Below are 22,619 nucleotides of genomic sequence, written 5' to 3'. Positions count from 1 at the left end.
GATCCTGCTGGGTGATGTGGGCAGGGGGAGCAGCTGCCTGGATTCTTTAGCAGGGGTGGGTGTTGGAGACACACAGCCCCAAGGGCAATGCCCTGTGCTGAGGGAGCTGAGCCTTCCCGTGCAGCTCCACACACAGTGCAGTGACATCACCCTGCTTTTCATAAAGGTGATGATGTGCCACGAGCTAATAGCTTCATTTAGTGGCTGTCAGGCTAATGCACGGCAGGGTGAAAGAGCCAAAGCTCTGCTGTGGAGCGCTCCCCGGGGTGGAAGCTTGGGTTATTTTTGGATAGAGATGGCAAGAGAATGAAAATGAAAGGGGGGGGGGGGGGGGGGGAGAGAGAACCTCGATGCTGCTGCTTCTCCTCGATGATGTAAAGCAGGAGCCAAGACTGGCCTCCCGCTGTGTGCCATGGCTCGAGCTCAGTCTGGGCACAGCTGCCCAGCATCCCTCAGCACAGAGGATGCTTGTAGAGCAGGAAGGGTTCCACGTGGCCATCCCGTGGTTTGGGGCCTTCCCAGAGCACTGGATATGTTCTCAGCAGGAGCTCTAGCCTGGCCTGAGGAGCATGTGAGCATCAGGCTGGGACCTGGCTGAGCACAGAGGGTTGGGGCAGCAGGCCATCCCCTCCTCTCCCACCTCTCAGAGCTGGGAGGAAATCTCCCTTGCAAACTGTTGCAGCACAAAGAGGGGTTGGGGAGGAAAAGCAAGCAGGAAGTAGAAAGGCTCAAGACAAACTGTTTCTCCCCCGGCACTTAAGAATCAGTAAGGGACACCTCCGATGTCCTCCTCTACAGCAGACCTGCAGAGTTAGTCTCTTCCATAGGGCTGAAGTGTGGAAGCAGTCAAGTTCAGTTTAGAAAAGGAACTTTTGGAGAGGAGCTGAGCCGACCCGCTCCGGCTGACTGGAGCAGCTGGAAGGCGTGCTCTGCTGGGCAGCACCGGCGGTGGTCCCGTTGCCATTTACGGACCGAGGGACCCTCCAAACCGCAGGAGCAGAGCTGGCTGTGAGCCCCGAATACTGCTCACCCCCTGGGACTCGTGTCCCCAGTGGTGCCACAACCCAGCACGCCCTGCACCCCAGGCTGCCCGCATCCCGGACACCCACATCCTCGGGGAGCAGCGGTTCCTGCAGCCCGCCTGCTGCCTCCCCAGCGTCCTGTACCTCTGCAGGCAGCATCCCCTCCACCCGATATGCCCACATCCCTGGAGCTTCACACCGCTGCGTCTCCGAGAGCGTGCCCTCCCGCAGCGCCTGAACGATCCGTGGGGCCGGGACCCCCCATCCGTCCCCTATATCCTGACTGCTGCAGCCCCCTCCCCTTGGAACACCCCCCATCCCCGCCTGCCGCAGCCCCGGCGCTCCCGGTGGCGCGGTGCGGGGGCTGCGGTGCGGGAGCGCGGGGGCGAGGCGAGGGGCGGGGGCGGCCGCAGCGGAGGGCGGGGCCGGGCGGGCGGTGCGTGGCCCGGGGCCCGCAGGCTGTGCCGCCCGGCGCGGTGCCGGCGGGGGCGGCGCGGGCCCCTCCTGCCCGGGCTGCTGGGAGTTGTGGTCCGAGGAGGCGGCGAACGGAGCGGAGCGGAGCGGCGGCCCCGCACGTCCCCGCACGGCAGCAGCAGGTCGGTGCCGCCGCATCCAGCGCGGGGCGGGCGGGGCCGGGAGCTGCGGGGCCGGGATGCGGGGCCGTTCTAAGCGGGGGATGCTGCCGTGCCCGGGGCTCCACGGCGGGTGACACCGCGGGGACGGGGTGCTGCCGGTGTGACACGGGCGCGCTGCAGCGGGCGATGCCAGCTGGAGTGACACCGTCGCAGCGTGCGGTACCGCTGGGGTGGCATCGAGCTGCCTGGCCGCGCTCCAGCTCCGTAGTAGCAGCTCACGGCCGGCCTCGCCCCGGCACTCGCGTGCCCGCAGAGCAGAGCGCGATGCCGCCGAGCCGAGGCCGTCCCCGCCGCTCCGCCTGGATGCTGGGACGGGCGGCGTGGGGATCCCGGCCCACAGCCGCCTCCTCCCGGAGCTGCCGGTGCCCTGAGAAGCTGTCGGTATGCAACTTGGTGCTGCATCGGAGCCTCTCTGCTTCATTACGTAACGCCGCTGCTGCCTGGCACGGAGCTCGCCTCCACGTCCTGCACAAGTTCTGGGCAGTGGGGAATTGATGGGCGCTATTCGGGACCGACTGCCGTTTGTTATCAGCTGACGATGTGTAGATCTCGGGCTATGGGCGCTCTGTGCTAAAAGCTGCGTGCAGTGGAGCAGGGCATCTCCTGCATCCCGGGGTACCCCTTGGGCTGGGGCTCTGCTCTGCCACACATCAGCACAGCCGTGAGGCTGCCTGTACCAGCATGGGAGTGAGCTGCCGGGCTGCACACAACCCCAGTTCCCAGCCTTTCCCTGGGTGTCAGGTGGTTTTGGTCTCTCATTCCCCTGATGGCTGCCCCATGTAAAGTGCTGCCTGCAGTCTTGGGCCGGCAGAGGGGCTGTGTCCACGGTGAAGGCTCCCAAGGCTGCCAGACCCTTCCAGGCAGCCTCCACTGAAGGTCCCCATTGCCAGCGTCCCTGCTCTGTTCCACAGCTGGATTGCTGCTCTGAGTGCCACCGGCATCATGGGGTCGTGCCACCTTGGGGCTACACCCCCAGCACTGGCCCGTGGTGATGCTCAGGAGGAGGGCTATACTGGAGAAGCTGGAGGGACTCCAGCCAGTGGGGATGGAGGGAAGTTGCCTTGACATTTCCAGGCGGCTCCAAGTGCCACGTGGACTGCAGGGCCCAGGCAGCTGGTGTGGGGAGGTGCACATGTCCCTCCCATCTGAGCAGAGCTGCCCCTGCCTTTGGGCTGCAGCTGCAGGAAGGCCCCAGCCACAGCTCTACCAGCTGAACTTCATCCCCCCTTGCCATCTGTGGGGAAATGCAGGACCTCAGCAGGAAAAGAAGGGAAAGCCTGGAGAGCTTCCCTGGCTGATAAACCCACCCTGTTCCTTCAGGTCAGTATTCCTATAAAGAGACAGAGTAGGTCTGTGGATGGAGTTTGGAGCGGGCACAGGGCACGTGTAGCTGCAGGGAACAGGAGTGTTGCCTCATCCCACTGCTGCCCCAAGAGCTCGACCAGCCTGGAGCCTTGCTGGCATCTCTGCTTTGTGCTGTACCTTGGTGAAACCTGCAGGGATGGGATGTTATGTTGCAGTGGGTGTGAGGCCATGGGGCTGACATAGAGAGCCTGTGGAGGGTGCTGGCTTCAGTGCTGGTGGCAGCCCCACTGCCTTTGGAAGCACAGAGTCCTTTGGAAGGAGAGTCATTTCAGAGCATTTAGATCAAGATGATAAACTGATGAGAGGTGAGATAAGGCTGTTAAGAGATCATGCTGAGCTTGGTCCTTGGCTGCCTTATCAGCTGGATTTGGGGTATGATAAAGGGCTGATGGAGAGGAGAAATTTGGAGGAAGAGCAGAGGAGGAAGTTGGGCAGTGGGAGCAAAGTGGAGCAGCTCTGCTGCTTCCCTTATAGCTGGCATTGAGTTTCTTATTGGTGATGCTGCTGGGAGCGGGTGTGGACTTCTTGTGGAACAACCCCAAGCTGTTGGACCACAGTCCTCTGCCCACAGCCCCATAACACCTCTGGGTTTGTCTCTCCAGAGCCCTCCAGCACCACATATCAGGATGAGGTGGGCATGGTTCTGCTGAGCCCCGACTCCCAGGAGCATGCCTAGCTGGGCCCGGCCGTGGCCCCGCACCCCCATGGCAGTGCTGCATGGAGTGGGTGCCCCTTCAGAGCACCAGGACTGAGATCCGGGTTCCCCCTGCGCCCTCCACCACCTCACCATGCCTTTGGTCTGGCTGCCGGACTGGAGCTGCTCCCTGGATGGGCTGAGGGATTTCATCGCTGCTGGCATCCAGTCGTTCCGGGACTGTGACGGCGGTGCACTGCTGACCGTGGGCTGCCTGCTGCTGCTCTTTGTCTGGTACTGCTACCACGTGGGTCGCGAGCAGCCCCGTGCATACCCTGCTGTCAATGCATTGATGCAGGGCGCCGAGGCCAACGGCGTGCAGAACGGCTTCGTCTACTGCCATGCGCCCGAGTGCGCGCGGTGCTCGCCCCACGACGGCCTCAACCAGAAGCTCTACCACAACCTGCAGGAGTACGCCAAGCGCTACTCGTGGTCTGGTATGGGCAGGATCCATAAGGGAATCCGTGAGCAGGGCCGCTACCTCAACAGCCGGCCCTCCATCCAGAAGCCGGAGGTGTTCTTCCTGCCCGACCTGCCCACCTCTCCCTACTTCTCACGGGACGCTCAGAAGCACGACGTGGAAGTGTTGGAGCGCAACTTCCAGACCATCCTGTGTGAGTTTGAGAGCCTCTATAAAGCGTTCTCAAACTGCAGCCTCCCGCAAGGATGGAAAATGAACAGCACGCCCAGCGGGGAGTGGTTCACCTTCTACCTGGTGAACCAGGGCATGTGCGTGCCCAGGAACTGCAGGAGATGCCCACGGACGTACCGCTTGCTCGGCAGCCTTCGCACCTGCATTGGCAACAACGTCTTTGGGAACGCTTGCATCTCCGTGCTGAGCCCAGGCACCGTCATCGCCGAGCACTACGGCCCCACCAACATCCGCATCCGCTGCCACCTGGGTGAGTGCCTGGTGGGTGGGTGTTTTGTGGGCTATCCCTGCTCAAGGGCAGTGTGGGATGTACCCAAGCTGACCCCCACCCAACCCAGGGTTGGTTTTCACCCCGCTGGGTGTTGTTGTGAGCCCAGACTTGGGGCCTGGGGCCTCCTTGGTGCCAGCCCCAGGGCAGGGACAAGGCCACATGCCTGTGGCTCTGGGTGTCCCCTCGGTGATCCCAGCCCCATGGGTGCTGGGGAGAGCCCATGCAGCACAGATGGCGGCGGGGGAGGCACCGCACGGGCACTGCTGGCAAACAGTGAGTGTGGCTGCTCTGCCAGCTCCCTTTGGGTGAGCGCCGGCTGCGGCTGCCTTTGGTTAGAAGCAGGAGATGGCCTCAGAGCTGATCAGAGGGCTCCGTGGTGCTTCAGAGCACCTCTCTCAGAGCAGATGCACACCATGGAGAGCAAGAGCACAGAGCAGGCACAGCTCAGCCAGGTCATAGCTGCGGGTGCAGGCAATGTGGGTCCCTCCTTTGCCCTGTGCTTTCCTACATCTCGCTCCACCTGCTTGCTGGCTGCTGCCCTGCAGCCGGGATGCAGCACTCCCACTGACATCTCCACCTGTTCCAGCTCCTGCTGTGCCCACAGCGTGGTTGCATTTCAGCAAAGCCCCTTCCAGGTCATCTGCTCTGCAAAGCAGAACAGCACTCGGCATAGATGAATCTTTCCAGGTGTTTCCCCAGGCCTCACTGTTGCTGGTGATGAATGCAGGGGCCATGCATAGCACCACTTCTCCTCTCCCAGGGCTGCCTGCCTGCATCCAGCTGGAGCTACTGCACAGGGAAATAGGTTTGGGTTTTGTAGTCTTTGAAACATACTTTAGAAACACCCAGCAGCTTTTGTACTCCTGGCTCTCCTGGGCAGCTGCAGTCCTTGCTGTGCTTGCTTGGATTTGGCACAGAATTCCACTCTGCTCATTTGCAGTATTTTTACCATTCGCAGCTCATGGGAGCACTGCTCCTTTCTGTACCTCAACTGCATCCTCAGGGCAGGTGACTGCTCCAGCTCTAGCAGCTCTAACCCTGCCATGGGTGACATTGCTGCCACACAAAAGGTGGTGTTAACAGCCCCCAGGGGCCTCTACCCTGTGCTGAGCTCAGCATCTGCTGCTCCTGCTCCCTGCATGGAAGCAGCTCCTTGGCACCCCTCAGTCTTTACTTGGCCCACGCTCAGCAGCATGGAACTCACAGCTCACAGTTTGGGATTGCTCCCTGCAGGAACTGACCCACCTCTGTCCTCTGTTTGTGCCCAAAGGTCTGAAGACCCCAAGCAACTGCGAGCTGGTGGTGGGGGGTGAGCCACAGTGCTGGGCTGAGGGTCGCTGCCTGCTCTTCGATGACTCCTTCCTGCACACCGCCTTTCATGAAGGTAAGCACAGGTCTGGGGGCTGCAGTCCCATCTTCTCCCAGTTCTACCTCAGCTTCCTTTCTATTTCCTGAGGCTCCAGCCCCAGCAGGAGCTGCCCCCCCAGCAGACGATTTGCACACCCCATGGCAGCACAACACAGAAGGGTGTAGGGTTGTCTTTGCTGCTTTGCTGCCTGCTGGATGCTGTTCTGCTTCGCCTCGCCTGCCTTAGCCAGTATTAGTTGCTGATGGCATGGAAGAACCAAGCAGAGCTGCTTGATGCAAGGAAGCAGGTGGGAGAACAAAAGCTGCTGCTCCCACATATTCCCTGCTATAGAATTGGGAAACACAGCTTATTTCAGAGCCATAGGGATGGGGAAGGGCAAAATAGAGTGGCAGCAGCTCTGAGCCACAGCCACAAGGATGGTACCCAGCACCAGACCTGCTGACCTGCTGTGTGTGATTGCAAAAAGAACAGGGGCCCTGCAGGGAGCATCCTACCCTATGTGCAGGAGGCACAGAGCAGTGATGTGGTGGTGCTCACTGGAGCTGCACTGAGCCAATCTCAAAGCACACAGCATCTTCACCGAGGTCCTCAGTGCTGCAAGCAGGGCACGGAGCAATGCCTCACCCTGCACCTCATCCCATCCAGGTCCCCCAGAGGAGGGTCCCCGTGTGGTCTTCATGGTGGACCTGTGGCATCCCAATGTGGCAGCTGCTGAGCGCCAGGCACTGGATTTCATCTTCGCCCCAGGACGCTGAGGTCACCACTGCACTGTCAGGGTGAGGGCACCACAGCTCCAGCGCTGCCTGCGGACGCTGCCCCAGGGCAGGGGCTTCCTCACAGTGCCGGGGTCTCCTCCTGTGGGTCTTGTAAATGGAACCTTCGACGTGTATCAGCGGCATCTCTTTCCTTCCATCAAGGCTTCAGGGATTATTCTCTGCCACGGCGGTGCGTTGCGTTCCCTCCGTGGTTAGATGCAGTCCCACTCCCATCCGTGTTATGTTGCTCGTGTTTTGCAGTGTTCAGAAGTAGAGTTACAAGGGTGTTTGTTTGAATGTAATCATGTAAAGTTACTCGTGGTCATCAAAAGGACAACGTTCACGTGCCCAAGACAGCAAAGCAGGGCAAAGCGCTGCGCTCAACCTGCCCCTGCCCAGCTTTGCAGCCCCCCCATGCTGACAGATGGATGGACAGACAGAGGGCTGCAGTGGCACAACGGGACAGCACCACCATGGGATGGCACCGTGATGCCCGCTGGCTTGGCTGCACACAGCCCAGGCAGCACTCCCCTCCCTCTCTGCTGCAGGGATGGTGCACAGCCAGCCCTGCTCTCTAACCTCACACGAGGTGTTACCAATGCCTAAATGTCCTCCCTTGCTTTACCTGCAACCCTTGGTTTTCACAAATCAAAGCCAGGACGCCTGCAGGGGGGCAGGTGGCAGTTCAGAGGGACTTTGGTTTCCTGCAGACAGCGCAGTGAGGAGTTGCAGCCAGCCCTCCTGCTGCTGCTCACTCATCCCCATCCCGCAACCAGGGTGAGTGCAGGGAGGCAATGCCCACGCACCTGAGAGCACAGCAAAGATTTCCAGGCTCAGCATCTCCCTCCTCCCAGCCCCTCCTGGGGAATAAAGCCCCATTGGAGAACGATTTCTTTACAGATTTTTCAGATTGCAAGAAAAGGCAGAGATTTCAAATACATCCGAGATATTTTTTACACCTGCCTCGTTACAGAATACCTGGAAGTGCATGATTTCTACACGCATTGATTATTTGGAAACAGGCTCTGAGGAAGCAGGCTGGCTTGGTAACTGTCTGACAGTTTGGTAACATTCCTACAGTGGATAAGTAAAGATTATCAATAAACCATTGTGCTGAAAACAGACCAGGCTCTGCCTGCTTGTGTAACTGTTCCAGGGTAAAGCAAAACACAGAGGAGCTGGATCCTTTCCTGAGCTGGCCCCAGCAGCTCAGCTCGCTGTAAGGAACAAAGCATTGGAAATAACAGGAGCTGCAGGGTGGGAGGAGATGATGGGTTGAGGCTAAAGTGGCATGCAGCAAGTGAGGGCCTGGCTTCAGCACAGCCCCAGCCCTCTGCCCATGCTATTAGGGAGCACAATGGGCAGCTGCCTGGCAGCTCCTGCATTGATCTCACCCCCTCGTGTCCCTACTGCCCTGCAAAGCTGGACAGCTGACCTCAGCTTGCCATCAGCCACCAGCGCTGCCTCTGCCAAAGCAGCACCAGGAACAACCACACTGATCCAGAGCTCTTCAGGTTGAGCAGAAGGGCCTTCGGAAAAGAAAATAAATAAATAAATTCCCAAAACCACATTTTGGAAAACATTTGCAGCTGCCTGCAGTGACACATCAAGGGCAGCTGGCAGCCTCAGCAGGAGCAGCTCTAGGATGCCGTGCTGCCTCTCAAACAACATTTGCCATCCTTCTGCACAAAAGACAGTAGCCAATACAACCCCCTCCAGCCCCAGGGCAGCTTGGCACTGCTCAGCAACAGCCCTGACCCCATTAGCAAGACATGGCCAGGGCAGCAGCTGCTCCACGTCACTGCATTTTAACACGACCCCTTCTAAACATCCTCTCTCCTATATAACCATTAAGCACGGAGCGCTTTACTGTCCTACCCCAAAAGACCATGTTCCTCTTAAGCAAAGCCCGGGAGGCGATCCTGAAGGCCAGATGCAGCTCAAGCAGCAAAACACAACGGAACCAGCCCAGCTGTTCACTGCTAACAGACGGCACAGCAGATTGCAGCGGAAGATTCCTGAAGACAGCAGGCAACGGCATCTATTTTGTGCTTTGCTGCTATGCCAGAACTCCCTCCTGTCCCTCTCAGGCTTTTCCCTCCAGCTCTGTGTCTCCTGATGGAGCACACATCACTGCAGGAGCTCAGCCAGGAGGAAGCTGAAAGTACCGTTCAGTTCACCTAACCCCAACGCAAGCCACAGACAAGGCAAGTGAGTGGAACTCTGGCCACTGACACAGAGATCTTGGATGGGTCTTGGAGACTTTTATTTTCACAGTGATGTGCGCGCATGTAGCAGCAGCAGCCTCAGAACACAGCACAGTCAGATGGCAGGACTCATCACACAGGACTAGCAGCCACCACTGCCTGTCCCACCCCAGCTACCCCCTAACAAGGGGATGCAAAAGTAGAAAGGCAAGTGCCAAGGAGCTATAAAGCCTCTTTGGTCCCATCAGCTTAAGGGGCTGGCACCTGCCTTCTCAGCTAATGGAGTGCAAACAGAGTCATGAGAACCAGGAGGTGAAGCACTGTACTCCAACAGGAGGGGAGGGACATAGGAAGCTGAAGAGCAGAGGGGTGTAGTGCATTCAGGGCCCGCAGGGGAGGCCAGAGGGTTGCAGCACCTTTCTGCTTTCTGGAGGGCATCTTGGAGGGAACACTGAGTAGGCGGCATGCATGGGCAGAGGGACAAGGATTTGCCAAACACAGCTACAGAATAAAACCTACTGGCAGCTACTGGAGGGGAGTAAGGAGTTTTGCTGCACTTGTTCTATTCCAGTTAGTCAGACAGCTTGCAGGCTATTAATCAAGATAAGGCACTACGTTGCAGCAGGGAATCATTTCTGTAGATAAAGAGGTATAAAAAAAGCCCAAGTCTGACCAGGACAAGCACAGTAACAGAACTCAAGGCAAGTGCAGGGTTTGAAAGCAAGCACTACCCAGTAATTCATTGTCCTGTGTAGCTCAGAGCAAGGAGAAGTTCTACTTTTGGTCAATTCACTCCAGGAGCCTCTGTCTGTGGAGGCAGAGCACCACAAAGAGTCCTGTAAGTCAATGTAAACTGAACACCTTGATACAGCTATTTTCTATCTTCAGTCTTTGGTACGTGCTAACATCAGTGACACCATATACAACGTGCTGTAGGAGCAGGGCAGTAAGAGCGCTCCTTCATCAGGGCAGGCTGGAGAGTACAGTTAGCACAGAGCATTGTGCTTACAGAACAAAAGGCTTTGAGAATTCAGTTACTGGAGATGAACCAGCTTTCATTATTGCTGAGATAAACTACCTCGGTGCATCAGTTCAAAGTAGGTTCACTCCGTGCTTCAGCAGCTTTTGCTTGGCCTTGTTTGGCAAGCTGAAAGCACTGTCCTGAGGGTTGGGAGCACCCGAGTTGCGGAGCGGAGCACCCAGCTGCTGGAAGTAGGTCTCCTGGACGGGGTTCCGGCAGGCATAAACTGCTGTGGAGGCATTCCTGGTGAGACAGGAGAGAAAGCAGAAGTCAGGACTTAAGAGTTTTGTGCTGACAGTGCTGGGCACTGGAATGCTCATGGCACTGGACTCCCAACTAGTTAGAGGGACATCAAGATCCATCTAAACCCTTCAATGTATTGCCAGAAGGCCACAGGGAATCAGACCCTCCTTCTCAAAGGACCAGATCTTATTAGGAAGAGCCATATCCCTTATGGTCTGTGACCTGCTCAGCAGAATTAACACCTAACTCACTGCTGCTGTCCATAAGCAGCAGGAACCACACGAGGTTATTTAGTCACATGCACGATGAAATGAAGACACTGATCAGATGCTGTAACCAAACAGGCTCAAGTCATTGAGTAAAAAAAGCCAGCACTCAGTGTTTACCTGTGAGGGAGCTCGGAGGAGGCAAAGCAAAGGACTCTGCATTCCTCCTTGACAGCGGAAAGCAGCAACTGATATGTTTGCTGACACCCTCCTGTGACAACTCTCCATAAAAGAAAGCAGTTTTAGTCATCTTGTTACTCAGCCTGATTCACACACAGAGTTGCTTTTTTTGGGGCAACACAGAATGCGCCAGCTTACCCAGTATCAGATTTAAGGAGCCAGTCAATCTCATGCTAAACAAGGAGACTCCAGCACTGAAGCACATGATTCACATTCCCTTGGCAAGCATCATAAAAAATGAAGCAGTAATTCCCAGAAGCATCTTTATTTCATCACGTTCTGAACAAACAAGCGTGGCCAGGCAAGCAGAATCTCTGCTCACACAACATAACCACCCTCCTTGAGGATGCAGGAGCACTGAGTGCTGCAGCACAGAAGCAGCCTTAGCTGTGGGTGCGTGGAGAGGCTCTGACTGTGATAAGACCATCTTGCTTGGCGCATCACAATTGAGTTTGCCACGCACATTACTGTGTGTTTCCAACTCAACAAGCAGTGCAAGAAAACAAAATCTAGGTTGCCAATTCTGTGCGCCTTTGGCTCGAAGCCGAGACACAAATTTATTAGGAACAGCTATATTTAAAACTGTCTCTTAGAACCTTATGGTGCCAGGATCTGATAATATTCTAGTATTATATCTTAATCCAAACCCACGGCACAACTCAGCTGTGCCTTCAGCTCACTCACATCAGTGCCATTTTGGCTTATTAGCACCCGGATCACACTACAGACAGAATATTAAGCACCCTGTATCTGAAGAGCAGGGTGCTTAATAAGGAATCAGGGAATAAGGTGACATGACTGACCCCTGGCTGGAGACTCCACTGTGATGGCAGCACTTTCCAGACCTCAGCAAGCAGTGTCGAGAACACTGATGCAGCATACACTTACTTCATGCACTACACAGCAGCCCTGTGCCTGGATGAGGAAGGAGTAATGAACACACCTTACCTAACAATCACTTCTGAAACAGTTGGAAGCTGATTGAAGTCAGAGTGTATCAGTGTGGCAGCCCTTAGGAAGTGCCGATCCAGAGGGCCAGGTGGATGTGGCACATTGGCTGCAAGACATAAGTAGGGGGCTATTAGAAGCCTGTGCTGAGAAGAAGAGTGCCTTTATTTCCTGAGCAGGAAAATGCTGTGGATTTCTCCCCCGTTCCCTGTGTATCAGCAGAGCAGACTGGATGATACCCTAAAGTCCCAGTGTGATCTCAACAGCCAGCATCTGCATATTGCTTATCCACAAACAGACAAAGCTTGGGGTGCTCCATTGCCTCTGCCCATGTGTAACCAAACTGCATGGGTGCAAGGAAGACCTGAGGTGTGGTCACCTGCAATCACTGGGGTTTCTCTCATTCCCTTCTAAGCTGCAGAGAGCCAGGCTGCTGCCTGGGAGGCTGCCAGGAAAAGGGAAACATGAGAATGAACAGGAGCAGTTTGTACATAGGGCTTCTTGCGTGCATGTGGTCCACCATCAGCCCAGGGCAGCACTCTTCCAACTGCTGGCTGTCATCAGCTCCCAGATCTTGCTTCTCACAGCTAGAAACAACTTAACACTGATGTACCATCACTCCGGGCCATTTCTGAAGTGTCAGCTGTACCAACTGAGTAAACTGTGTGTCCAAGAAACTGTCTGAAACACAAGGAAAGGTTACCACAAATCCCAAACAGTCCATCAAATGCAGGGTTACCTGTGAGCACATTCTGGATGCAGTCATAGTGAGTGAAGCTGTAGGTTGCCTTGGCTGAGGACAAAAAGTCTTTGGGCAAAGTCTCCCTCAGATGAACCTCGAGGCCATTCAGAGAAGCCAGACTGCTGTGGTACTGTACACAGGGTGAAAGGCAAGTGTTAGAGAAGATGTGCAAGGAGGCAGCGTAGGGAACATGGTGACTGATGCACAAGTCACAGGGATCAGAGCCCTCCTGCTGCTGCCCAGGCTCCCAACAGAACAGTGGTAATATGGGCAGAGGGAAGCAGTGAGGTAGGGACTCAAAAAAGGGTATCCTTTATCCATTAAAACACCTGATGATATTTGCAACAGGAAGACATCATTAATTTACCATCAAACATTACCCATTTAGGGCTTATTTTTATATCCTGCCCATTAATTTCTGCAGCAAAGAATACTGCTCTGCTGTTCAGCTTTAAATCAGAAAGATACAACATGAGGTGCAGATGTATATGTCTGGGATGGATATAAGTGCCTGCAGGGTTTCCTGCAGCACTCTCTCTGTACCCCAGATGCATACTCATAACGCCTGCTGCCTGAGCATGGAGGCTGCAGGCAGGCACTGGGTTATCAGTAGGAGAGAAAAAACAAATAAATACATAGTTTACCTGAAGGCAGTGACAGCCCAGCAGGGATCTGCAGACCTGAGTGACACACTCACATACCAATGCAATGGCACACAAGGCAGGGGACAGGAGCAGGGCAGCTCTGTGAGGGCCTGGTGCCCTCCACAAGGCTCTGGACCAGCAGTAGGACTGCAGCCTCAGGGCAGTGGGCAGATTAACTCCATTATCTCCCTAATCCTCCACCTCCCTCCCTCCCCATGGAGGATCAGGCCTCCATCCAACACAACACAGGGCCTGCCCTTGACCCCAGGTTGCAGGACAGATGTGCTTTTCTATGCAATGAAGAAAAGGGATAACACCTTCCTACAACCATGCACCAGGACCAGGCTCCCGCCTGCTATGCAGCAAAGGTCCACATTAGGAGCCGCTCCCCACAGGCTGGTCCGTGCTGCGTGCTGCTTGCAGCTGCACAAGTAGCATATTTTACCTTCTTTGGTGTCATCCAGGGGCCTCAAAGCATTCGACAAATTAGCTACAAATAAGCTTTGACAACCCTGAGAGCTGAGGGTCATTTTTAATCCACAGATAAACAAAAGAACGGAAAGGCTGAGGTTGTGTCTCATGTCCAAGCACGATGCCAACAGCAGCCTGCAAGGTCCCAGCTCTGTGATCTGGAGCAAAGCGCTGTTCCTCCTTGGACAGCAGGACTAGCAGCACTTCTCCTCCAGGAAACAACACTTGAGTGACAAATTGAGCCAGGGTGGGCCAACCACGCTCACTGCTGGTCATGCTTGGGTTTTAATGGGGAAAAAGACACACAATACATGCCTGTCACCAACAGCACTAACCCAATCTGCACCAGGAAGGACCTCCAGCTCTCAAGCCAGCAATCTCTACCTGCACATACCCTGCAGCCTCCTCCCTTCACCAGTGTAGGCACAGCAGGAGCTGTGCAGCCCTGATCCAAACAAGCAGAATGGAGACAGAGCAACCTGACACAGCTGCTTCAGGAGGTGAAAGCTTGCTAGCCCCTGCAGCAGTCCTTCCCCTAGCAAGGCAACTCCTTGTGTGCTGTGTATCCCTCTGCGTACAGTGGTCAAAGACACAGCCCCCCAAGTCTCAGATCTCAGAAACAGAGAATAACCTTGAGGCTCTGCCAATGCTGGGAGGCAGCATTAGTCTGAGCTCTCCACCTTCCAGTCTGACAGCTAAAGAAATGAGGTTGTTCCTATGGCAACTGGCATATCAAACAGGCCTCTGCAGCTTTGACTCAGCTCCCTGGCTGAGGCAGAGGCAGGGCATCGCTCTGCAGACGAATACTTCACAGGGAAATGCCGGGAGCAGGCACATCCTTCCCCCGCACCCGTGAGCAGCTCATTAACTGCACTGCACTGCTCAGCAGGGAGCTGCACACAGCAGTGGAGTCATCCTGGATAGCTCTGGTGCCTCACCTGCATGGAGTGCACCACTCCTGTTGCAGGTCCCTAAGCAGGAGGGAGGGGAAGTGAGGGGAGGCAAAGAATAGTCAGGCAGGCGGGGTGAGGTCCAAGCAGGCTGGGGGGGGGGGGTCTAGGCAAGCAGATGCATTTAGAGAGGAAGCATTGCTGGGAGCTGCTGCCAGATACATCTTGCTGGTGCCTCCAGATAAAAGCTGCGACATGCAACGTGGAGGTTAAACAGAGAGCATACCTTGCTTTCCAAAAGGCACTACAGAACTGACAGGGTTTCCAGCAAATCCCAAAAGCAGCATGGCCCCCCAGCAGCCAGCAGGACTGTCTTACACTTGCACTGACACGTTCTGCTCAGGAGTGCTGCACGGGTGCTAACACACAATAACAGCTTTGGGTGCCACCCGTGACAGCGCTCCCACCTCTCAGGCTGGCTCCTTACGCTCACTAACAGATCTGAGTTCTCTCTGGTTGTGGTGACTCTGCTCAGCAAAGCAACTCTGCCTTCCTGACACAAAGTGGGGAAGAAACAGGGACACAGATTCAACCCTCACTCTCCACTACCAACCCCCATCCTACCCTATCACCAGCCCAGCAGCTGTGAGAGACCTGCAGGTGTGAAGGACATTTCCTACTTACCACATCCTCAATTGAGCTCTGGTCATCTCGGAGGCAATCTTCAGCTAACAGAGAGAGCACGAGCCCCTTGATGCTGTGGACATACAAGCTCATCTGAATGAGCTTGCAGTGCTTGTCAGACTCTCTGCCCTGGGTTGTCAGCCTGCCTGCCTGCGGCCAGTTCTGCTCCCCACTCTGGGTACAGCCTGTGTTCTGTGCTGGGGCACTGGGCAGCCCCTCCTGAACATCTGCAGCCATCAGCTGATTCTTGCTTCTGAGCTCTGACTGTGCAACAGGGCTTGAGCAATCCAAACTCCAACGGCCACTGGCTGTATCACTTTTTGCAGAAACACTATTTTGGCTCAGAGTCCCTTGTTCGTCTTGTTCATTTGACTTCCTTCTGCACAGCTCTTGGGCATTAGAGCAGGTAGTTGGACTGGCATTGTCTGCAAGACAGCTCTGAAAACTGTGTTGTTCAACATGAGAGTCCACAAGAGATTCCTGAGCGCTCTGACTCTCCTGTTCCTTGGCATATGGGTTTGGAAAGGAAAAGCCTTCCAGATATGAATCTGTAGTTTGAGCATGCTGAGCAGTATGGAGCTCAGAAGGGCTCGACAGCCCTTTTACGTGTCCATCTGATGAGAAGGATGCTTCTCTACTGAGCTCTGACCTTCCGTTGCCTGGGCTGCTCAGTTCTGCTGTTGGAGAACTCTTTTTCCTGTCTTCCATTTCGGGGAAGCCCTTCAAAGGAACTGAGTTTGCAAAACTGCCTGATTGCACATCATGTGGTGTGGCTGCGCATGAAGCTTGCTCAGTGAGCACAGAGATATCATTCAGGTCTTGGTTTATGTGAATTCCTGTCAATTCTGAAACTGCTGGGGAGCTGAGAGTGTTCTTCTCTTCTCTAGGGCTTGCTGGGGCCATGGCTGATCTAGCAGGAGATGACAAATTGATTAAACTACTGCACTGCTCTGTTTGGACTTACTATATACCTGATAATTTTTATCACTTCCAGCTACAAAAAAAATCTACCTTAGTAAAGGAAAAGGTATGTTCTAACACAGGTGAAGAGCGTGGGCCTCTTACATTGCAAGCTCCCAGGAATGTTACTCTCTTATTCACAATGCACAAAGTCTTAAAGAACAGCACTGTGAATCAAGAAACAGCAGAACAGTTGGTCTTGGAAGTTTTGCTTTAGGCTACTTCACAGCAGAGATTTGGATACCTGAAATTCTGTCCAGCCTCAAAGACCTCAGGCAAGTGCAAAACACAGATGCTAGAGCCCGAATTAATGCTTGAGGAAACAACAGCAATGGCTGTGAGGACACAGTGCTGCAGGTTGTAGTCCCTTGTTCTTAAGAGCCTCTTCCTGCATCACACTGCTTTCCTACCTATTCATCCATTCCACTCGGAGCACTGAGGCTTCATCTTCTGTTAGGAACACCGGGATGATACGGACACCTTGCGGCAACAGGGAATCTGCAATGGAGGTTTGAGAATTAAATTAGCATGCCCCAGCATACAGAACAGAAGCTAAAACTCCACCCTGTATCCTGGGGCATCACAAGATGACTGTGTCTGACCAGGCGACAATTTCCCATTCTCTTCATCTACATAGTATCTAAAATGGCACATTTTTCCCTTTTTCTTTCCCCTCCCCCCCCCCGTCCTTCTAACTGTCCTGGCAGAATATCTATTCACCGATGCTCAAAAACAACTGAAGGCTTGGAACGAAAGCATCAGCCATCTGTTTCCAGGGTTCCAACAGTGGCCAAGTAGACACATGGGTAACTGGAATAAGAGCAGGCATGTTGGGCATCTGCAGAACTCGCAATTAAACTCAAAAGAGCAAACCTCCTTTGTTTAGCTGAAGGATCGAGTTCTGATTACACAACGCCCACTGGCACATGCTGACTAGCAGCAGCAGTACCCCCAGGGATATGCTCATGCATTCAGCAAGAGCTTTGACACAAATCCCAGCAAACTGCCTCATACTCTCACTGCAGAGAACACAGCCCCGTACGCTGCTGCTGGGCGCTTGAATATCAGCACTCTGCAGCTGGATGCTCACCAGGCTCCTGCTGCTCCTCACCTCCAGGTTCACTCTGAAAGAAAAGTCAAGAATCAGCTCAGTGCTCCCAGGACACCCCTTTCAGTCTCCTCACAGAACAACGGGGGTCCTGTTTGTGACTACAACAGAACCTAGATCACCCCCCTCCAGCAAATGCAGTCCTCAGTTTATTGGGTTTGACAATGATTTGTTCCTTATGTAGATCTCAAAGTCAAAGGGACTTCCCAAGAAACAAAATACAGCTGGGAAAAAAACCCATTATCTCCTATTACTGCCTGATGAGCACAGAAAAACTTGGTTCTCTCAACCTGAGAGAGAAGGGAGGTCTTCCTCATGCTCAGTCTTGATATTTTTGGAGATCATGAACCCTATAAATAATCAGCTCTGATAAGGGGAATGAGAAGTGATCTATTTGTCACTTTCAGATACTCATTTTGGATACTGAACACTGAATTCCCAGATTTGGGTAAAACACTAATCAAACATCACATAGATGAGAATTCATGAACTCAAACTGAAGCAAAAGCAAATTAGTGTCGTGAAACCTTACTCAATCTTAATTAATAAAAGCTCTAAACACCAGCATCAATATTGGTTCTCAGTAACTACAACGAGGACTCATTATCTACACAAGCATACATCTGCATGCAGAGAATGCTCAGCAACATACCTGGCCTGAAGACTCACTGCCTTGGAGGAGAACTTTGGCAGTGAGGGGAGGAGGCAATTGGGTGCTCACAATCCTAGAAGAGGAAAACAAAGTCATACATGAGCAGAGCACCACTTGCACCTTGCTGAGATCTGCATTCTGTTGATCCTCCAAAAGGCTCCACAGGAGGGGAGATGTCACTGAAGTCTCTGCAGCACTGCAGTAAGGCTCAGAGAACACTGACAGCGTTTGGTTCAAGAAAAATTAAATCTCATGCAGACAGAACAGCAATACAGCACGAGGCATTCTGGGAACGCAGTCCTGTGAAAGCATAGATTTAATGTGCAGGTTAACTGTCTCTGAGTCACGCCTGGTTACTTACAAGCCTTTGTAGATAACGCAGCCTGCCAAGACGTGGGGAGACCGCTGGCAAGTCTGCAAGATGAGAGCTGCTTTCAGTAAAAGCAGTGGGTCCACCTAGACACAGAGAACCAGGAGTTACGCCAGAGAGCTCTTGGAGATATTCCAAATAGCAAAGAAAAACAGAAACATTGGCACTAAGGCAATGACAGAGCTGTACACTGCAGAGGACAGATTTTTACCTTGGTTTTGTCCAGATTCCAGAGAGAATTGAAAATCTTGTGGAGGTCATTGGTGCTTTTTTGGATATATTCAATGTATCTTTCCCACAGCCTGTTTAGCTCCTCCTGAGAAAACTCCTATGGACAACAAAAATCCATATGGCTATGAGTTCACAGTTCTCAATGTACTCACAATGGCCGCGTGCAATCAGTCTGGGACAGTGTCTACAAGTGGCAAAGCTTATGAGCATCATGAGGAAGACAATACAGGGAGAAAACTGCTTTATGAACATCTAGTAAACATCAGGCAAACATTCACACAGCCTTGGTGGAAAAGGAGGATGGGCCCGTACATATCCAAGGATTACAACGTGGAAAGTGTGAGTTTAGTCTGATCCTTACAGAGTGATCCTTCCTCACAGGAAGACAGCATAAGGGAATAGAACAGCATGTCTGTACCAGGACAGACCTTGGCCAGTATTGGAAAGGGTCAGAGATTCCCTCCTAGCCACAAACATTACAGCTGTTGATCCTTAGTTACCATGTAAGCCTGATGCACAGGTCCATTGTAGAATGTGAAGAGGCTGATCAACTGCTCCAGAAACCGTCTACAGCTGATATCAGGGAGATCGACAGCACAGCCCAGCACCTTTAATGCAGAAAGTCATGAATGATGAGCATTCACTGGGAAACTGCTCTCAAGCGAGTGTCAAAGGTACACAAGCAGTTTTGTAGCAGGCAAACAATCCCCAGGTTCATTTCAAGTCAAATGAAAAGGAAATCCAAAGATACCCCACAGAAGAGCCCTGGCAGACAGGATGAGTAAAAGAAGCTGCCAGTCCAGTGTTTTACACACCCTCCCTCTCCATCACATCAGATGACCTAGCTCGGTGCTAAGTAAGCTGAATAGCACTGCCAATTATACAGGTTCAACTGGCCTTAGTTCAGTTTCCCAGGGATGGTTTAGGACGCTTTTACTGCACACAGCTCTTTATATACTAAACATCTGTTAACGCTGACAAAGCTTTGCATCAGGAATGCTGAGGGTTAGAAGGTCGAACAGTAACACTTCTACACAGGGAGACCAAGCCCTTATTATAACCTCCAGCACACAGGCTGTTCAGTCATTGCTAGTAGCCAATAGATATACATAACTACAAGAGCCTCCACTTTTGATAGGCATTGCCAGGCACGTATTAAGAACATACGTTGGTTGTGGACACACAAATGAAGTAGGTGAAGCCTTTTTAAAAGCAACCAAAGTGACAGCCCTTACACGCTGCGGTAAACAAAACCTAAGTTACCTTGCAATGAAAAGTTGTGCATTGCAAGTTCACACCCTAGCTCTCCCCAGGTCTATCTGTGAGCTGGCCCATACCCTGAAAAGGAAAAAAAACCCTCTTAGTTTGATACAGCAGTTCAAACCTTCTCCCTGTGTTAGCTCCGTATTGCCTCCAGACCCCGGAACTCACCCACAGGTAATCTCCATCCACTAGAACTGCAAACTTGAGCTTTCTCAGGCGAATAAGGCTTGGAGGAACTCCTGAAATCTCAGTCATGCAATGTACCACACCAGCAATCTGTCCACACAGCAGCTCCTGCTGGTCAGGGAGAGTCTGACAGGAAAGAAGGCAACACTGATTTACTTTCTAAAAGGGATCGGGGGGGGGAAAAACAATCACAACTACGAACATAAATACAACGTTAGATGAAGCAGAAGAAGCAAATCTCAGCACCTGCAGCCAAGGGAGCAGAGTGTGAGCGCTCAGCAGTGCTGTGGGCAGCTCTGAGCTGCAGGCTGTGCTGCTCTGCTCAGCCAGCTCCAACCCTGCGAGGTTCCTGACAGCTTGTACAAGCACTGAATGAGAACTGAGGCAAAGTTCCACCCGGAAACCTTGAATCAGAATCATCAGCGTGTTTTATCAGTGTGTTTTACCAGTGTGTTTTATCAGAGGCTCCTATGGACATGCACTAAAATGAACACAGCTCTTACCTGAGAAGGATAAAAGTAACAAATCCCAGCGCTGGTTGGATCCCCCTCTTCCTTCACCTTGGAACCATCGTAAAGGAAGAAGTAATTCCACCTAGAAAAGCATTAACAACGCTTAGAAAGCGCCACGTTTCTCCCCCCCCCCCCCGTTACCTCAGGTGCAGCAGCACGGGCTGCTATGCGAGGCGTTCACCTCACAGAAACACCGAGACGGAGAAGGTGCGGCTTTATTAAAAGGAACCCCGCCGGGAGGGGCTGTTGGCAGCTGAATCGGGCTCAGCCCCGTGCGGGGCGGTGTGCGCTCACCACGGGGCCGGGCCGTGCTGGGGCCGAGCCATGAGCGCTGCGGCCTAGAGCTGCCGCCGACGGACCGGAGAGGAGCCGCTCCCGCGCACCACCGTGAATCACATGACCGCCTCACATGACTTCAACCCTACGGCGGCCCTAGAGCGGGCAGAGCGGTCACGTGAGCGCGGCCCTACGGCGGCCGGGAAGGGCCGCATGGCGGCGGTGAGCGGGTGGTGCGCGGCCGGCGGGCGGCGGCGGCGGAGGAGAGCGGAGAAGGAAGATGGCGGTGCGGCCGTGCTGAGGCGGCTGCGGGACGCGCGGTGAGTGCGGGGCTCGCGGCTCTACCTCCGATCGAGCCCCGCTGACCGTCACGTTTCCCCACGCAGGGACGAGCTGTTGAGCTCCGGCTTCTGGGAGGCGAGCGCCGGTGCGTGCGGGGCGGCGGAGGGAGGAGAAGGAGGAGGAGGAGGAGGGCGATGGGAGGAGGAGGCGGCGGCTGACGGCTGTTCGTCTGCCCGCAGGAGCCGTTCGGGAGCCGCTGGGCTCGGGGCGGACATGGAGCTGCGTGTGTTACGGCTTGGGGCGGTTCGCTGCCTGCCCCGCCGCCCGGCTGCAGCTGGCCTTCCTGCTGCTGCTGCTCGAGATGCTGGCGGTAAGCGGCTGTCGTGTCTGTATCGCATCCCACGTCCGTGTGTGTCTATGTGTGTCCCTGTGTGTCCCCGTTTGTCCCTGTCCCATACAGCTGTGCCCACAGGTGCCGCCCAGCCACTGCTTCCTCTTCGACCCGGCCTTCTCAGAGCTGGAGCTGGCAGCACTAGAAGAACTGGGGCTGCGTCTGCTCACAGAGAATGAGGTAAGAAGATCCCATCCCCAACCCCATATGACCAACCTGTGTCCACACTGTGTCCACACTATGATCACACTGTCCCCCCTCCCCCCCCAGGAGGGTAAGCACAGCATAAATGGATCTCCCACGCTGTTCTATATGGTGCACTGCGGCAAGGCACTGTACAACAACCTGCTGTGGAAGAACTGGTCTGTTGGCGCTCTGTCCAACATGGTCATCATTGGCAACAGCTTTAAAGGCATCGAGGAGAGGTAGGTACAGCCCTACACCCCGTCTCCAATATGACTTTCCATTCCTTGCTTTCTTTCTGTCGCAGCTGCAGCCTCTTCTTCCCTTTTCCATTTAGGAAAGTTGTTTTTCTTACATGGCAATTTTATGGTCCTCATTTACTTCTTTTTATTTATAGGCTGCTGTCAAGAGTATTGGAGAGAGATTACTCTTACATTGCAAAGGTAGGAAGCACTTCTTAAACACAACAATACCGTTTTGCATTGAACCAGCACCTTATAATGAGAAGCAACATTAATCGCAACTTTAAAGTTGAAAGTGGTTGTTTTTAAAGCCTTGGGACCATTTTATTATCTTCAGAGTACATTGCAAAGAGAGGTACGGTTAACACAACACTCCCATCTTTCACATAGGATTGCACAAAAGTTCTTTTGCTCTGTACGTGTTTTTCCTAATGCTCTTAGGTTTTAAAAGGGGTGGAGGAAGTCGCCCTCCCTGCTCACCCACGGTACCTGGATACCTTTAACGACACCTCCATCCACTGGTTCCCTGCACATAAACTGGAGAGATTCTCTGCTGAAGTTTGGGAGTTCCTGGAGGAGCCGACTTATGAGGAGTGTGATGACTTGGAGATCATCAGGAAGGGGGAGGAAAGGAGCCAGCACAGCCCCGCTCCAGTGCAGCCCTAATTGCTGCCTCTTCCCTCGGTCCTCCTGCACAGCCGAGGTGACACACAAGCACTGACAGCACTGCTGCCAAAAGCAGCACCTGAACATTGAGCTTGATGGGACATTTTTGTATCAGAGTGATTTTTTTTTTAATAAAATTGAAAGCTCTGCTTTGACTTACACTCACTGTATGGGAAATTGCTAATCACAGCCTGAACCTCTGATTAATCAGCTGAGGCAAGTTTCAGGTCAGTTGTGG

At 53.7% G+C, this 22,619-nt stretch overlaps 3 protein-coding genes across 6 annotated transcripts; 2 read left to right on the top strand and 1 right to left on the bottom strand.

The window, feature by feature from the left end:
* The first annotated feature begins 1,478 nt into the window (after positions 1–1,478).
* ASPHD2 (aspartate beta-hydroxylase domain containing 2) lies at positions 1,479–7,879 on the top strand. Its single transcript, XM_072350957.1, is given in 5 exon segments — positions 1,479–1,618; positions 3,625–3,805; positions 3,808–4,618; positions 5,910–6,023; positions 6,654–7,879. Coding segments are annotated over 4 exon segments (1,101 nt in total). The 5' UTR covers positions 1,479–1,618; positions 3,625–3,739; the 3' UTR covers positions 6,764–7,879.
* A 1,130-nt stretch (positions 7,880–9,009) lies between these two features.
* On the bottom strand, positions 9,010–20,761 carry HPS4 (HPS4 biogenesis of lysosomal organelles complex 3 subunit 2). Of its 4 annotated transcripts, XM_072350638.1 has the most exons (14): positions 20,636–20,761; positions 20,333–20,423; positions 19,812–19,955; positions 18,881–18,988; positions 18,361–18,477; positions 18,141–18,235; positions 17,780–17,852; positions 17,110–17,143; positions 16,430–16,517; positions 15,060–15,969; positions 12,368–12,500; positions 11,629–11,737; positions 10,621–10,722; positions 9,020–10,234 (listed from the first exon to the last, which is right to left on the bottom strand). In XM_072350638.1, the coding sequence occupies exons 1-14, from the start codon at positions 20,665–20,667 to the stop codon at positions 10,063–10,065; spliced, it is 2,208 nt and encodes a 735-aa protein (XP_072206739.1). In that variant the 5' UTR covers positions 20,668–20,761; the 3' UTR covers positions 9,020–10,062. The 4 variants fall into 4 exon arrangements, with proteins under 4 accessions (XP_072206740.1, XP_072206742.1, XP_072206739.1 ...); XM_072350639.1 differs by lacking the exon at positions 10,621–10,722 and having other exon boundaries at positions 9,010–10,234; XM_072350641.1 differs by lacking the exons at positions 20,333–20,423; positions 20,636–20,761 and adding an exon at positions 19,644–19,718 and having other exon boundaries at positions 9,010–10,234; positions 19,812–19,951.
* SRRD (SRR1 domain containing) lies at positions 20,618–22,551 on the top strand. The gene is made up of 7 exons (XM_072350643.1): positions 20,618–20,937; positions 21,004–21,044; positions 21,139–21,269; positions 21,372–21,470; positions 21,561–21,715; positions 21,871–21,916; positions 22,157–22,551. Exons 1-7 carry the CDS (start codon positions 20,738–20,740, stop codon positions 22,379–22,381), a joined length of 897 nt encoding a protein of 298 aa, XP_072206744.1. The 5' UTR covers positions 20,618–20,737; the 3' UTR covers positions 22,382–22,551.
* Positions 22,552–22,619: the final 68 nt, after the last annotated feature.

The sequence above is a fragment of the Excalfactoria chinensis genome, chromosome 16 (genome assembly GCF_039878825.1).
Source record: "Excalfactoria chinensis isolate bCotChi1 chromosome 16, bCotChi1.hap2, whole genome shotgun sequence".
In the NCBI taxonomy this organism is placed as follows: Eukaryota; Metazoa; Chordata; class Aves; order Galliformes; family Phasianidae; genus Excalfactoria; species Excalfactoria chinensis.
Note: the sequence above shows the minus strand (reverse complement) of the source record. Positions and strands in the feature narration are given on the sequence as shown.